The sequence below is a fragment of the Petaurus breviceps genome, unplaced genomic scaffold (assembly GCF_028583685.1).
Source record: "Petaurus breviceps papuanus isolate PSGF00001 unplaced genomic scaffold, PetGlider_PUasm1.0 90604, whole genome shotgun sequence".
NCBI lineage: Eukaryota > Metazoa > Chordata > Mammalia > Diprotodontia > Petauridae > Petaurus > Petaurus breviceps.
In genome coordinates this window covers 3,580,602-3,596,413 of record NW_027187285.1, presented here as the reverse complement: position 1 = coordinate 3,596,413, position 15,812 = coordinate 3,580,602, and the positions used below count along the sequence as shown (strand labels likewise).

General features: G+C 35.9%; 1 protein-coding gene across 3 annotated transcripts in view; it reads left to right on the top strand.

The window, feature by feature from the left end:
• ARMC8 (armadillo repeat containing 8) overlaps positions 1–15,812 on the top strand; it is a 131,516-nt gene that overhangs the window by 80,569 nt on the left and 35,135 nt on the right. For all 3 annotated transcript variants that reach the window (XM_069063901.1, XM_069063900.1, XM_069063899.1), the window contains 2 exons: positions 15,252–15,334; positions 15,627–15,708. In XM_069063901.1, the coding sequence (XP_068920002.1) occupies positions 15,252–15,334; positions 15,627–15,708 (165 nt within the window). The remainder of the gene's footprint in view (positions 1–15,251; positions 15,335–15,626; positions 15,709–15,812) is intronic.

The window sequence follows — 15,812 nt, the reverse complement described above, 5'->3', positions numbered from 1 at the left end:
CACAGCCTAGCCTCAAATCTGTGTTTCCAGATTCCTCCAGGTCTCTTTCTACTACATTTCAAATTAATGAGAGAAATGTAGGGAAAGGGACAGGGAAAAGTTGTAGGGAAACACACACATACATGCACACACACAGTCTCCCTCTCTCTGTGAGATGATACCATGTACGAAGAAATATAGGGCCTCTATTTTAGAGGAATGCCCTCCTATCTTGCGACTTTTTAACATAGTTCCTAGAAATTTTTAAAGCTGTTACATTTTTGCCTCTACAGATATAAATGATACTTTACATTTTCCCTGAACCTGAGGTAAAACTAAACAGACTGAGGGTTGGATTTGTCATTGTCCGCAATGAGAGTCTAGATGCTTTGAAGATGTGTCCCACTTAAATAAACAAAGTATACAGAAATTGAAAATTAAAGAAAGAATATCTTGGAAACCAATTTCTTTAATTTACCTGTTGCCCCACTGTGTAGAAGGATGCTATTATTTTATCTTGATGCTTCTTAACTCTTTTTCAGCCTAAATTCCTAAATTTGCCATTACACTTCAGGGTGGAAATGGGGATATTTTGCTATTGAGAGAGCTGGGAATATTAGGTTTTATAAAGAATATGCTTGATTTTTGATACTAAGGAGGAGAAGTAGGGGAACCATATCTGAGCCAGTAACAGCAATGGCCTGTCTAACTTAGGGAATAGTTCAAATTGTGAGCTGTAGTACATGTCCTTCATATTAAATGAAGATATAATAATGTAGGACTGAGAAAGACATGGATCATTAGGCCATCATACTGGGAGAGGACAGACACAAGAGCGGGAGTGGTACCTGGATAATCCATATAGGGAAGTTGCTTAAACTAGGACTTTGAGGAAACCTCAGTTTTCAGGGACATGCTGGCATTGTCTTTGAAGTATATTATTAATGTTCTTTATCATATTGTTAGAGATGTATACTTCCTGCTTATTAGAGGACTAAAAGTGAAAGGAATGTCTTTTCCCCCCTCAGCATGAAGAATTTTTAAAGATGTCAGACAAAGGAACAGATTTCTTAATATTAAAACATCCTTAACCAGAACAGAAATCTTTAGTTTCATAATTAAGAACAGTAGGAATAACTCACCAAATATAAGGAACAAAACATTGGACAAAAAGTTCCTATTAAGGGTCACATAATATAGCTTTTTGTTGATAACCTTAGGATTTTAAAAATAATATCCCTCATTTTTTTTTCCTGGATACTATTAAGACAGAGCAAATTGTGAGAAATTAATTTACCTATGATATTGTGTGTCTTTAATAACAATAAAAGGCATTAAATATGCTGAGTAATTTGGTAATTGTTGACTTTTCTTGTCCTGGAGAGCACATAGAAAATTCTTAAGAAAATTCCTTCATAATGATACATGGGCAGTAACCCAAAAGCTGCCTTCAAAGAAATTAAGCATTTTCTTTTAATTCAGGGTAGATAATATACCCTAGCTGTTGAACTGCTGTTGCAGAACTTTTGATCTCTAATGAACAAAATATGTGCCCGTTGGCAGCTTGTATAAAAAACTTAAAGGTCTAGTTTCCTAGATAGCAAAATGGGAAATTTGATGAGTACAGGATATAAAGTTTGAATTGTGGGAAAGTGTAAACTGTGATAATATCAATACGGGGTTTCATTGTATCTGAAGTAAAATGAGAGAGCTAAAAGATGCCATTTAAAGGAAATATCTGTATATCAAACGAGGGCCAGCTCACAAAGGTGCATCTGCTTCTCACTTGGATCTAGGCTGAAGGGAACACAGTTTTCTGGTACAGTATTTGTATTTTTTTAACTTGTTTTAAATATTAATCTCACTTGATCAAAATATTACTGTTTTTGTTCTTAAATGTGTGCTTTAAAAGATTTGCTACATTTTTAAATGTGAATCTTTTTATTATATCAGGAGCAATTTTGTTTTTTGAAAACTTATTTTCATTTTTATATTAACAATTAATGGGAAAATATAATTGATGCCTTGAAAATGGCTTCCTATGTATCAGTCCTATTTTTGTAAAATAAACTGTACTTGTATAATGCTATCCTCCAATTTGATGAAATACCTTTGACTTATGTATATGTATTTATAAATATATATGAAAATATTCATGTCATCATATTGGGGGCAATAAATAACAACTTAGTGAATAAAAAGCCAACCTGACTTACATAGATCTGGATCCATGTCCAGATTCTTAACACACTTGCTAAATGACCTTGATCCATTCACTTAACCCCTCAATGTCTCAAACAACTTTTGAATGCTAATTAGAAACAATTTTAATTTATACATTAAAGCACTTGTTCTTTCCAACATAGAGTCAACTCCTCCCCCACCCCCATCTTTCTTGTCTACAAATATCAGCTGACCTTTCAAAGACTAATCACCCTACTTTCTCATGTTTCTCATCTCAGGTATACCTTGTCTGAATTCCAAATCAGTCTTAATTAATGGGTTTTTATTGAATTTCTTTGATAAAAAGCCTTTTATTTTTGTCCTTCAATGAAAGGCAATGTTTGATAAATAGTGGAATATGTACAGAACTGTCCTCAAAGTTAGTGAGAAGTAGCAATATTATTATGTGGCATTGCCCCCAAATTTAATTTATGATTTAGAATTTGTTAGTGTTAAATCATTTACTATGATTCTTTAGGTGTCTTTGAAGTTAGAAAAATGGGAAGGAGACAGAAACTCTTCATCCCTGGACCCAAATGAATAAAAAATCAGCCTTTCATCATTGTAGTTTTATATGATACTCATGCATGAAAAGCTACAGGAAGATTATTTTCTTTTTTTTAAGTTCATGAAAAAGGGGCTGAGAGAAAAGTATTGATGCCAGCTTTTCCGTAGCAGTAGAAGAGGGGGGAGGGAAGAAATTATATATTTTGCAAGGATATATGAATTTTTCCATGTTTTTTTTTAATTTTTATCACTATAAAAGAAAAACAAGGAGTACAGACATTTAAGTTAGGAAGAAGAATTGAAAAGGAGATTTTAAACCAGAAAAACTCAAGAGTTTTAAAATCTGAATATTTTTCAGATCAAACCACTTTCATATTAAAAAACATATAGAAAAATTTAAATTTGCATTTCAATGAACTTTAGTGATTCCTTCTCTTCTAACTTGTTCCATTGTACTTATTTATTTTGGTTTTAAAAGAATTTTTAAAATCCTGAATTGTCTTTGCATATGTAGAATATACGAGTTTTATTTTGTAGCACACTTATTTCCTAAAGGATCTAATATTTTTTGTTATCTTTTGTATTAAATAACATGTAAAGTTTTATATAATTAGATTCTTTCATAACAGAGTGACAACTGGTTATGTAAATGAGTTAACAAAGAAGAAGAGTCAAAACGCTCTCTAACTTTTGATTATTCTTAACATAACACTGTTATTTACATGCTTGGTGATTTTCCAAAATAATGTCATCATTTATCTGAAGCCTTATTTATCTTTTTTTTTTTAAAGTATCTCCTCATATCTGATAATATTAGAGGGGTTTGTATTCTATATTTAACAACTATATGATTTTTGTATAACTAGAATTTTAGATCAAATTTTCTTACTTTTAAGTGGTTAATTTTCTAATCTGTGAAAGGTATTTATCCTGATGCCCTCTATGATACCTTTTACCTTGGTAGCAAGCATTTTATGGTTGTATAGTTCTAACATTAAGTTCCTGGCCATCCCTTTATTGTAAAGAGGATTTTTTAATCTTTTATTTTATCATGTCCTCTTAAGTGGTTACTACATATGTGTGTGTGTGTATATATATATATATATATACGTATGTATATATATATATATAAAAAACATAGGGGTTTTTTAAGCCTCGGTTTCAAGACTTTGTTCCTTCCATAAGGACTTTATTCAGATGAATGGACTAAGTTTACAACTAAAGCCAATAGCTTGGATCTTTTGAAGGTTTTTACCCAATAATTTTATTGATAGAACACATTTTGGTCCTAGCTTTGCTGCCACTAAGCTTTGTGACCATGAGCAAGTAACATTCTTTGTACCTGTTTCCTCAGTTGTAAAATGTGGGGATTTGTCTAATCTTTAAGGTCCTTTCAAACTCCAAAATTATATGATTCTTTGCAATCTATTTGTATTTATTATACTTTGATTTGTGATGTGATTGCCTTAGAGGTTATATCACTTTAAAGAATAATGAACTGGGAGCCAGGAGACTTGACTAGGATTGTGTCTGTCATTCCCTTCTAGCTAAACTATGTGATCTTAGTCAAGTCATTTAACCTCTTTGGGCCTTAGTTTCCTCATCTTTAAGGTGGTAGATGAACTCTAAGGCCATTTCCCGCTTAAAATTGAAATCAATGAAATGAACCTTGAGGTTCCCATAAAGGTAAGTGTTTTAAATGAATTCCTAAAACAGGATAAGGTTTTGAAATCTTTTGAAGTCTGAGGGCCTCTGTCCTACAGAGTAAAAGAAGTGAAATTAATTGATAATAATGTTTTCATGATATAAATATTCTGAAAGAAAATAAGAATTAATTATTTCAGAATTTGTGAAATAATAACCTGAAAAACTAGCAGGGATTTTGGTTTTTAAGCGCAAAGCATATTGTTTAGGTTGGTGATTTTTGCTAGTATGTGTATGATAAAGGAGCTAAGAAATAGATAGATTTTATACTTAAAGAAAAGTTATTGAAAATGGGATCTCTGTTAGATCTGTAAATCTTAAAAATAATGATTGACTTGTTTGGATTTTGAAGAAAGTTTTACTTAAGAGATGAACAGTTGAAAAAAGTGAGAATGTGGCTGTGGGCTTTTTGATAATCTGGTTTGTTATGGAAGGAGCAGTAATGTTGTTACCTCTAACAGAGCAACTGTTTCTTTTCTAACCTTTTTATCTCCCCTATGTCTAGCACAGGGTTCTTCTACACACAGCAGGTGCTTAACCAGTCTTTATTGAATTGAATTCATTCTACAGTTAAAATATGAAGTGTTCTGGGATTCCATGGAATTTGTTTCTAGACAGTTTTTTTTTTAATGACTTCACTCTGTATTTGCCAGTACATTTAATAGTAGGGGAAGGAATTAGGTGCCAACAGCACCAGGGTAAGAGAAAGTCGGCTTTCCTAATAGTACTATTTGATATCTGCTAGAATGGGCTGATATCACATTGTTACATGGTATCGTTAACTCTCTGTAGTTCCCTTGTCAACCAGTTTGACCATTGTAAGTTGTTATCACCTAGGAACTGCCTACTTTCTAAAATAAATAAGTTATATGTACCCCTACATTTATAAATTTATAGGTTTTAGAGCTGGAAGAGACCTTGGAGGTTATGTAGTATGATCAGCTTGATAATTTTACAGATGAGGATGGATATCTTTGTCCAGAGAGTTACCTTTGTCAAGGAATATAAGTAGCATATAGTAGTTATATTAAACCTAGATTCTCTGACTCCAAACAAAGGCTATGCTATTCCTTTGACATCATGCTCCTACCAACTCTGACGTATCTACATTATTATTTTAGATTTTAGAAATATAATTTCCTGTGGTGATAGTAGTTTTTATAGGAAAAGTGAATAGAACAAAGAAAAACAAATTATGGTCAGTTTCTGAGGCATATAAAGCAGGAAGTGAAATAGAAACAGGCAAGACTCCTGTGTCTCTGATCTATCGCAATGTATTGTATGCTGTGTATCACCAGAAAGGCTTATCTTCCCTTTGACCTGGCCTGAATGGACCAGGCAGAAATAAAACAAGTTACAAGGTCAACAAGGAGGTTAAGGGAAAGGTAGTAGGCCCAAGCTACCCAAGTACAATTCAGTTGACTTTTTAAATCAACTGTCTGACAATTTGTATAATCAGGAGGTAACTTGAGGGACAAATTATAGGACACTTTTGTTCTAGAGTGATGTTACAAATTCTAGCAGCATCTCTTATTCCAAATGAGGTATGTGTTCTTTCCCTATTGTACAGGATGGTTTAAATCGACAACGTTAGACTCAGACCTGAGTTAAGTCCTTAGTCTACTAAGGACTTCCTGTGAGGCACTGAATAAGTTCTTTAACCTCTCTGGGCCTCTGTTTCTTCATATGTAAATTGAGCCTGGGGGTGGGATGGGGTGGACTGTATGATCACTAAGTTCTCTTTCAGCTCTAATCTAGAAGGCAATTTTTTGACCTCAGAGTGTTCTGCCGTTTCTCTTCATTAGAAACTATCTCCCGTGAACTTCATTCTTCACCAAGGTTGCTTTTCCATGAAAGACATAGATATAAATGCAATGAATGTCTATAAATTGAGGTCTTGCAACTCAACAAATATTCTATATTCTGTATCCTTTCACCTTTCTTCATCTTGTCAATCCCAGCTTCATAAAGAGATGGCCATGACTTTAAGATGCTGAAAGGGGCAGCAGAAAAAATGAGGGAGAGAATAAGCATTTGTTAAACACCTACTATGTGCTTGTATGAACCTCATAACAACCCTGAGACATAGGTGTTATTATTATTCCCATTTTACAGATGAGAAAACTGAGACAGAGGTGAAGTGACTTGCCCAGAGTCATACAAGTGGAGTCTGAGGTTGTTTTTGAACTCGGGTCTTCTAGGCCCTAAAGCGATCTATCTTCTGTACCACCAGCTGGGAAGGAGTGGAACAAATTTCTCATTCTTTTCCTAGAATAAGCTGTCTAAAATAAGAGGCATTAAGTTAGTTGATCTGAGAAGCAATATATTTTGGACAAAATGCTGGATTTAGATTGAGGAAAGCCTAGGTTTAAATGCCCCCTCCAATAATTAGCTCTGTGACCTTGGCCAAGTTACTGAGCCATCTAAGTCTTTGTTTTCCCATCTGTTAGGTGAGGATAATGAAGACTATAGTACCTCCTTCACTGGGTTATTGTGAAAATTAAATGACAATGTATGTAAAGCACTTTGTAAATCTTAAAGTACTCTATAAATGACAATGATTATTTTTACTCACTTCCATTGAGCATTTTCTCTGAAAAGCAATTAACTAAAATATTTATCTTCTGTGAGAGAACCTAGCCATGCCTGGAACCTTGCACGGTCATTTATTTACTCAAGTTTGTGAGAAAAGGGCTTTATAAACTCTTTAGCACTATATAGGCATGAATTGTTATATTGTGCTTAAATACAAAATGAACAAATCTCTAAATGGAGTATAGGAAAGAAGGTCTTTTTAGAAAATTGCCTGCATGTTATCTATACTACTAAATCTATTTTCAAATCCTCATCTTTCTGCTTTCAAGGATTTTGTGAGGTTTATTTTATGTCTAGGAAGGAGAAGGGGAAAAGGAAATTGTAACTTTTCCCAGTATGAGCAATTCTCAACATAGCTCAAACAAAACATCCACTCTCTCTCCCATTTCTTCTTCTGACTTACCTATTTCTGTTGATAGCATCCTAACCTCCTGGGCACCCTCCCTTATACCATCAATTGCTAATGTCTGTCAAATCCTAAAAGTTCTGGTGCAGTTCCCTTTATTGTAAGAAGGCTGAAGAATCTTCTGAGTTCATATCCAGCCTCAGACTCTTAATAGTTCTGTGACACTGGACAAGTCACTTAACAATTGTTTGCCTCAATTTCATCTATAAAATGGGAATAATAATAGTGCTTACCTCCAGAGTTGTCTGAGAATCAGATTAGATAGTTTGTAAAGCACTTAGCATAATGCATAGCACATAGTAGGCATTATGTAAATGCTATATACTATTATCTCTCAGGGAAAACTGTGAAGTGAGCAGACTCCTACCTCCTATAGGTACTATTATATCAAAGAATGACTATGTTCCCACCAGGCCATATCCTCTCCAGGTCTGTTAGCTTTGCACTGATAGCCTTTTCTAGACCACTGGAACCATGCAAGACATTAAAACTACATAGCTAGATCATGTGATGGCTCCACATTTGACAGGATGTAGAAAGTGGTAGTATTCCTATTCCAAGATAAAATTCTTTGACAGAAAGGATTAGTGTAGCTACTGTCAGCATCCTAGAGGTAATGAAAGTTCCTCCCTTGCCTAATCACATACCATTAATTGAGTAGTAGTCCTTGTTTGTGAATACTAGTTCCATTCTTTTTACAAAGACTCTACCTATAATATTAGCAGGCAGTACATTGTGTTTTCATGGGTCCGTTTTTGAGTGGTTGTTCTAGTCTTCTTTCTGATCTTGAAAGACTTGCCTGGAATGGATGGGCTTGCATACATGCTAGATGTGGCCCATTCCAGTCAAACCAAAGGAGTTAATCAGATGCTTGAACATTATTTAAGGCCCCTCAAGGTACCCTTAGGATGCTTAATTTCCCCTCCTAGTTCTCCTGAAGTTCTTATGTAATCGTTTTTGCATGCTTGACTAAGTCCAGCCCTTTTACACCAATTGTTTTCTCCTTCAGAATGTCTCATGCTACTGACCCTGTTATGGGCTACTAACAGTAGGTAGGTAGGACAGTCTTCTGCACGTGATCTGTGCTCTGGTAGCCTAAGAATGCCAAGTGGGCTTACTGAGAGAAGGCAGACCACTGACAGAGTGACCTTGTCTGACAAGCATATACGGCATTCCACATCTCTAGTCATCCCTTCTTTACTGAGAGGAAGGTGTTTATCACTTCAACAGGACTGAGATAGCTCATGGCAATTCATAAGTTTGCTTTTTTATTGCTATCATCTCTATCATGAAGTCATTATGTATGGAATCTCCTTGATTCTGCCCATGCATAATACTCACAAACAGAATTTTCTCCCTTGCCTACAAGATTGCCTTATTCAAATATTAACAACCTGCTCCATGTCTCTCTCCCCAAATTGTTCAGGATAACCAGCCCTTTCCCTGAATTAACCCGCTCTTACCTCTCCCCTTTGCTGTATGGTGAATAGAGATGGGGGAAAAGTATCATATTTAGCTGATGCTCAAGTCTAAGGAAGTCAGAGGACAACTGTCTTTTTTGAAAAATCAGGACAATGTGTATCTTGGGAGGTTGATTGGTACCCATGAGCTATTCAAGCCTTCCACTCTAGCTACCTACTCCCAGCAAACCAGAACCTCAAAGGTGAGAGTATTCGTCATGGAGAGAAGTACTGAGATAATTCCCAGCACATGTTACTTCTAGTCATAATTCAATATTTACTTGTAATTCCCTCATCACCATTTATCCCCCTCACCTTCCTAGTCATTTTAACTATCGTATTTCTGTTAATAGCACTATTGTCATCTAAAACACCCAGGCACAAAACCTTAAAGTCATTTTTAATACTTCCCCTTTCACCCCTGCATACTATCAATTGCCAGCTTCTGCCAAATCTTAGAAATCCTACAAGTCACAATAAGTATCCTTTGTGGTGAAGTGAGTGAAGGATCTCTTGGGGAAAACTTTAAAGCAGGAAGACTCCATCTCCTCCAGGTGCTTCTGTTATTAAATCAAGCAATGACTATGTTCTGTGGGTTCAGGGCCACCCACAGTCTTGCAGTCCTTATAAAACAAGGTTTAAAAAATTATTTTGTGTGGGAAGCAGTAGGCACTTTCTATTAAAAATATTTCAGAGTATCAGAAAAGAAGTCTCCTGGATTTGTTTGGTTATTATGGATCTAACAAACCCCAAATGTGCTTTGGATCATGATCTGGGAATAAAGTGATGCGGGTCCTGGTGCCTCCTTCTCCTGCTGCCCTAACTTTCCCATCAGCATAAGTACCAGCAAAGACAATAGTAATGATAAACTTTTAATGCCATTTGTATTGATAACCTATCAAATTTACATTTTCTCTTTACCTCTATGTAGTCTATCAATCAAAGCAAATACTTTCTAAGTACAAATGCTAGCTTTCCCATCATCAATCTCCAGTGACCTAGCACTAGCCCTAAGACCTTATGCCCTTAAACTGGTCCAGAGAATGTCAAGTATATACAATTTTCCCCATCTCCAGCAACTTACGATGAATAGTTTTTCATCACCTTTCCCATTTGGCCACATAGCATCCTTTTGTCTAGGAACAGAGGTCAGGCCTGTTTAATAGTGTTACTGTTACCCTCTGACCTATGTATCCTTTTCCTAACTGACTTCCTTGAATTTGATTTGTTGACTGTTTAGATCTGCCATATCTGCCAGAATACCCCCAATTAACTGGAAACCTAGTCTTGAACCCTCTTTGCTAGAACTGTCTTGTTGCCCATGTTGCTTCTTAGCAACATTATAACTTTGATGTTGTTTCTGTTGCCATCAAATATTATACAGAATTGGAATCATTTAAAGCTGTCTTTGCCTAGTTACAATATACAAAAGATGACTGTTTTTAATCCCTCAAAGGTCTCAGGTTATCACTTCTAGCTTTGGAAGGAGGAGTGCATTAGTAACATTATGAATTACAGAATTATGTATTCTTATTATTGAACTGTGAGGGCTTCCAGCAGCTTTGAATTAAAATTACTCATTTGGTTAAATTATTTCAGAACTCTTGTGACCTTCTTTCAAAGATGAAAGGATGTAAATTACCCAATTCTTATAAGATTGCTAGACATGCAGTTTAATAATACAAGTATTTGTTAAATGTCTTTTATGTGCCAGGCATTGTGCTAAGCTCTAGCAATATAGAGACATAAACAAAGTATCCCCTTCTCTCAAGCAGTTTATAGCTTTTTAAAATTTATTATTTTAGATTGCTGCCTCTGAATTACTTGCTTCCTCTTCAGATGAACATTTGATCATTTTACTTCCTTCTGCTTTTATAGCAATAATACCCCAACCCTGTGTCAAATGAATTTTTGAAAGGAGTGATAGAAGAAAGAAGAAAGAAAGAAGGGAGGAAGGAAGAAAAAAGGAGAGAGAGAAAATGAGCACATTATCTCTTCCTAGATTTACCTTTTAAGCTATCAGGCCTCTTATCATTCAAAAGTCCAAGATACCTTATTGAATTTGGCATTGGACAAGGGAATGAGGAGAGTTGTCTGGGATCCTGAACTCAGCAGAAACCTGTGATTTCTATCCTTGTAGTCTCAAGAAGAAAGTTTACATCTTTTGTTGTTCTTTGTCCCAAAGAAAAGTTTTCCGTTTTCCATTTCCCTAAAATCCAAGAACATAACTTTGAGTAAATCAAATTAACAAAACTACAGTGTTACTTCCTTCAACTACACAGCTAGAACTCTATAGAAGTTGGAGTTGGAACTTCTACTAGTAGAAGTTCTGTAGAACTACAGTTCTTATTATTATTAGTCTAGATCTGTGATTTCATCAGTGTAGGAAGTTCCCCAGTGAGGAAACCTCCATGAGTTGCAATTCTACAATTTTTCAGCAACTTAAGAGTTGTAAGCAACTTGCCTGGGATCCCACAACTATCATGTGTCAGAGACTGAATTTGAACTCCAAAGCTAGCTTTCTTCCCACTTCATCGTACTTCCCAATTATCATCATTGGTAGTAGTAATGGTAATAATAACAATAAATCACTGGGTTTAAGACAACAGATAAAGGTTGTCTTAAGCTAAACATCTAATTCTGCTAGTTCTCTGAGTACTAGAGACCTGTAGATCAGTTTAAAGTAGAATTCACTTTACCACACTACTGGTTCCAAGAATTTATCCAGGATATGGGATATGTATTTGTTTCAGTAATGATTTTTACCACTGTGTAATCCTTATAAAACTGGATGGTTTGGTGACGATTGAATACTAATACTGTTAAGGAAGCCTAGGTACTGATAGAGTGATCATCTTCTGTCCTAGCATGTCCTGTGCCATACCAATCTTTTCTTTTGGTGCAGAGTGGAGGGATCCCCAAAGTGGTTGCATGATTTACTGAGCAACGTACTGGACTAAGTCAGGAAATCTGGGATCTGACTCTGGATCTTCCAGTTGGGTGACCTTGAGCTAGCCATATAACTTCTGAGCCTCCTTTTCCTTCTCTGTAAATGGGAATAATACTGTCAGGCACTGTCATTGATTGTGTCCCTTTGTTTTTCTTGACTGTTTCTTTGTTATAAGAGAAGACTCTTCTGGGCAAGGGGTTTGGAGCAGGAATAAGGTGTTTTTGTTTTTAATGACAACAGTATTTTTTTTTTTTAGTTTTAAAGCTATTCCTCATGATAATTGAGCCCAATGATGCAATATATGTGAAAACACTTTTAAAATTATAAAGAGTTGTATAAAGGTATCAATATTGTTCCTGCTACTAGTATCAGTCTCATGACTACTGAGGTCTTGACTGGATTCCCCTAAAAAGCATTTGAATTTGGGCCAACATCAGAAAGATCTTTGTTTTTTCAGTTGTTGTCAGGTCCTCAGAGTACAAAATTTAAGCAGGGAGTTCTATGTCTTGTGGTTAGTCACAAACCATACCTGGCCCTTCTGTCTTTTTCCCCTGTCATGTCAGATCTAGAGGTGGACAAAAAGGGCTACCATCCACTACTCATGGAATAAGTTCTCATTAATATGGGATCATAGGTCCCGGAGTTAAGAAAGATCTTAGAGATTATCTGATCCAGCCCAAGTATTTTGCAAATTAGATAGCCTAGAAAGGTGAAGTGATTGGTCCACAAGTACACAGGTGGTATGTAGCACATGCAAGATTCAAACTCAGGTCCTCAGCCTCCAAATCCAGTCCCTTTTCTGCCACATTCTACTGTCTTTTAACATATTTCTTTTCTTTGAAAATGTATCCTGTTGAAAAGAACCATAATTCCAATTCCCCAAATGAAATGGACCTTTGCCCTCTAGCTGACAGACCTCATCAATTTTATAGTGGTTACACTTTGGTTAGCTGTAGCTAAAGAAGTTAACCTCTCTTAGGTCTTCCCTCAAGCTCCTCATGACATCGTCTCCAGTTATTATTTCCAGGGAATGATCTTACTGATGTCTTGTCCTTAATCCTGAAAGTTTTGGGTTTGGGGAGTACCCAGCTTTTTGCAAGTAAAGCACTCCTGGCTTAACCCCTTTTGGCAAGTCCTCTACCATTCTTCATTTCTAGCTCTTTCAGCTATATAGATTTGGCCTCCTATTTCAAGACATCCTCCTTTCTGACTTTTGGAGTCCTGTCTTTGACATTGGCTTTTTCAGAACTCAGCTCCTCAACTAGTTTATGAACACTGTGCTGACAGGGACCATACTATACATACTTAGTTGTGCTCCCCCTAGCACCTAGAGCAGTACCTTAATATGTGATAGATACTGTTGAGATATGTACATATATATTTGTGTGTGTGTGTGTGTGTGTGTGTGTGTATTTTTTTTTAAATGAGTGATTGTGGTGGGAGGGATCAGGAATGCCTGGAAAGTGTGGGAAGTTTTTAGTATATAGTAAATACTCTTTTTCATAGGCACTTATTTGAATACTAGAATACTTAGGAAACAGACTGTCTACCCTAGAGCTTAGGGTACATGAAAAATATAGCATGGGATAAGTCTAGAAAAGTAAATTAGAGCCAGACTTTAGTGCCAGACTAAAGCCTTGACTTTGTCCTAAGGCAGTGGAGAGTCATTAAACATTTTTAGCAGGTGAGTGAAAAGGTCAAATTGTTTTTGGAAATTTATTTTGGCCCCTTATGTATGAGAGATGAGAGATTGTCGTCCAGGAGTTTAATAGTATTCTATGATGTCATTAAGTGACAAGAAACTGAAATAAGGTAGTGGCAAGTAAAAAGGGAAAATAAGAAATGCGTATAAAAGATATTATAATGGAAGGATCCTTATAGTTTGGTTACTAGCTATTGAGGGAAAGGGAGGAATCAGGTTGCTGTAATGTTTGGAGACTGGCAGCATATTGTTTGACAGAAATAATGGACTTAGGGGAAAGTGTTGGCAAAATTATAGATATGTTTAGTTTGAGATCCCCAAGGAAGAACTAAGTAGAAAGATCCTGTAACTCACTGAAAATGTGAGAATGATGTTCCAAGCAAGAAGCATGTTTTCCCAGTACCAGAAATTTTCTCAGTCTTCTCCAACATCTGGTCTTTTCCTTTACAGAAAAGGGAAGGTGACAACATGCAGAATATTTCTTGGTATTTAAAACTATTTGCCATCACTAAGGTAAAAAGTATTTAAGGCTCCACTGGAATTATAAAATATTGATTCATCTCTTTCCCTGGCATGTGTATCTTAGAACCTGTACTTAGTGTGTTATCTGACCAGATCATAAGGGTTGGTTTAGATGAAGTTTGGATTTCAGTTTTTGAGACCAAATGTCCTCCCCAACCCATAGCTATTCTGCTTCTACCCATACAATGAGTATAATGGGAAAAGTGGTGAATTGAGTTAGAAGATCCAAGCTCTTTCTGTCACTAATCACCTGCTTGACCTTGGGCAAATGATCTCACCTGTCTGGCCCTCAACTCAAAATCTTCAAAGTGAAGGAATAGGACAAGACAATCACTAAGTCCTCTTGTAGCTGTAACATTCTATGAGTCTGTGCCAGTCCTATCTCTTCCTATATACCTTGAATGTTCTGTTACTCCCACCCAGTTGCCCACTTTTCCCTCAAGACACCAACCAGCTTCTTAGTTGTACCCACCATGAACTAAATGGCCCCACTCTTTTAACCAAGATTATTGGAGACGATAACTTATGTTTTATAAGGTGTGAGTTACCCTCCTTATAAAAGACTGTGATAAATACTTTTGTAGAAGTTGTAGTTAGTATTTTCCAGGTATTCAACTGAACTAAGGGCTTCAGTGAAAGAAGACAGTAGTTAATTAAAAAAAAAAAAGCACATGCTTGGTTTAAATGTCAAGATGAAAGTAAGCCACTGATCAATGTTAGAAAATCTTCCACTCAACAGGATGGCTTGGGTAGGAATCTGTACATCTCTTTGGAGAGTCTGTGTTGTTTGTTCCCTTTCATGTTTGTTGGTCTAATAGTAATTCACCAAACTAGAAACCATTTTCATCATTACTTTAAAAAAAGACAAACAACTGTCTTAGATCATTATAAGTGAAATGTCTCTGTATTCTTCATGCTGTTTATTGTCTTAAGTGTTTTTATTTTTCTAAAAACAAAGCCTGCCCAGTGTCTGTCATTTATGATGGTAGATGCTCAGAATTGGTAGGTGTACCTTTCTGATGTGTTGCCCAGGTCCAGTACAAGGTTGCTGTATGTAAGGTAAAAACTCTTACCAAAAAGCAGCATTTAAATTGTAATGACCATTTGAAAGAGGGGGGAGGGGAGAACTACTAACACTTACAAGCATTAAATAAATTGTCAACTTCATGTTGTTATTTATGCAGAATTAACCTTTTTCTCCAGATCATTGAGACTGAAAATATGATGGACCGAATTGTGAATGGCTTGTCTGAGTCTAGTATCAAGGTGCGGTTAGCTGCAGTCAGGTATGAGCTTTAATGGTCTGAATAAAAACCCTTTGCAGTATATTTAATTCAGTTAACTTTCTGGTCCTTCATGAAGTAAGAAACCAAATGGACTGAACTTAAGCTGACATAAACTTTTAAATGCAGTATATACCATTAATGGAGAATCTACTTCCAAAAGTACTTGAAGAGGTTAAATACTTACAAATGTGTTGTCTGCAACATGTTAATTGTTATGAAACCCCCAATTGTTTATGTTTGAGAACTAAAGGTTTAATCCTTGTGTGAAGCTAATTTTGATTATTCTTTGTAGATGTTTGCACAGTTTATCCAGGTCTGTGCAGCAGCTTCGAACCAGTTTTCAGGATCATGCAGTGTGGAAACCTTTAATGAAGGTAAGAGAAGGGGAGGAAGGCTGCAAGCACGTGTCATTAGGCCTGCCTTTGTAACAGCTCACTTCCCCAACCCACTTAGACTTTTTTTGTGTGTAGGGTCTTTT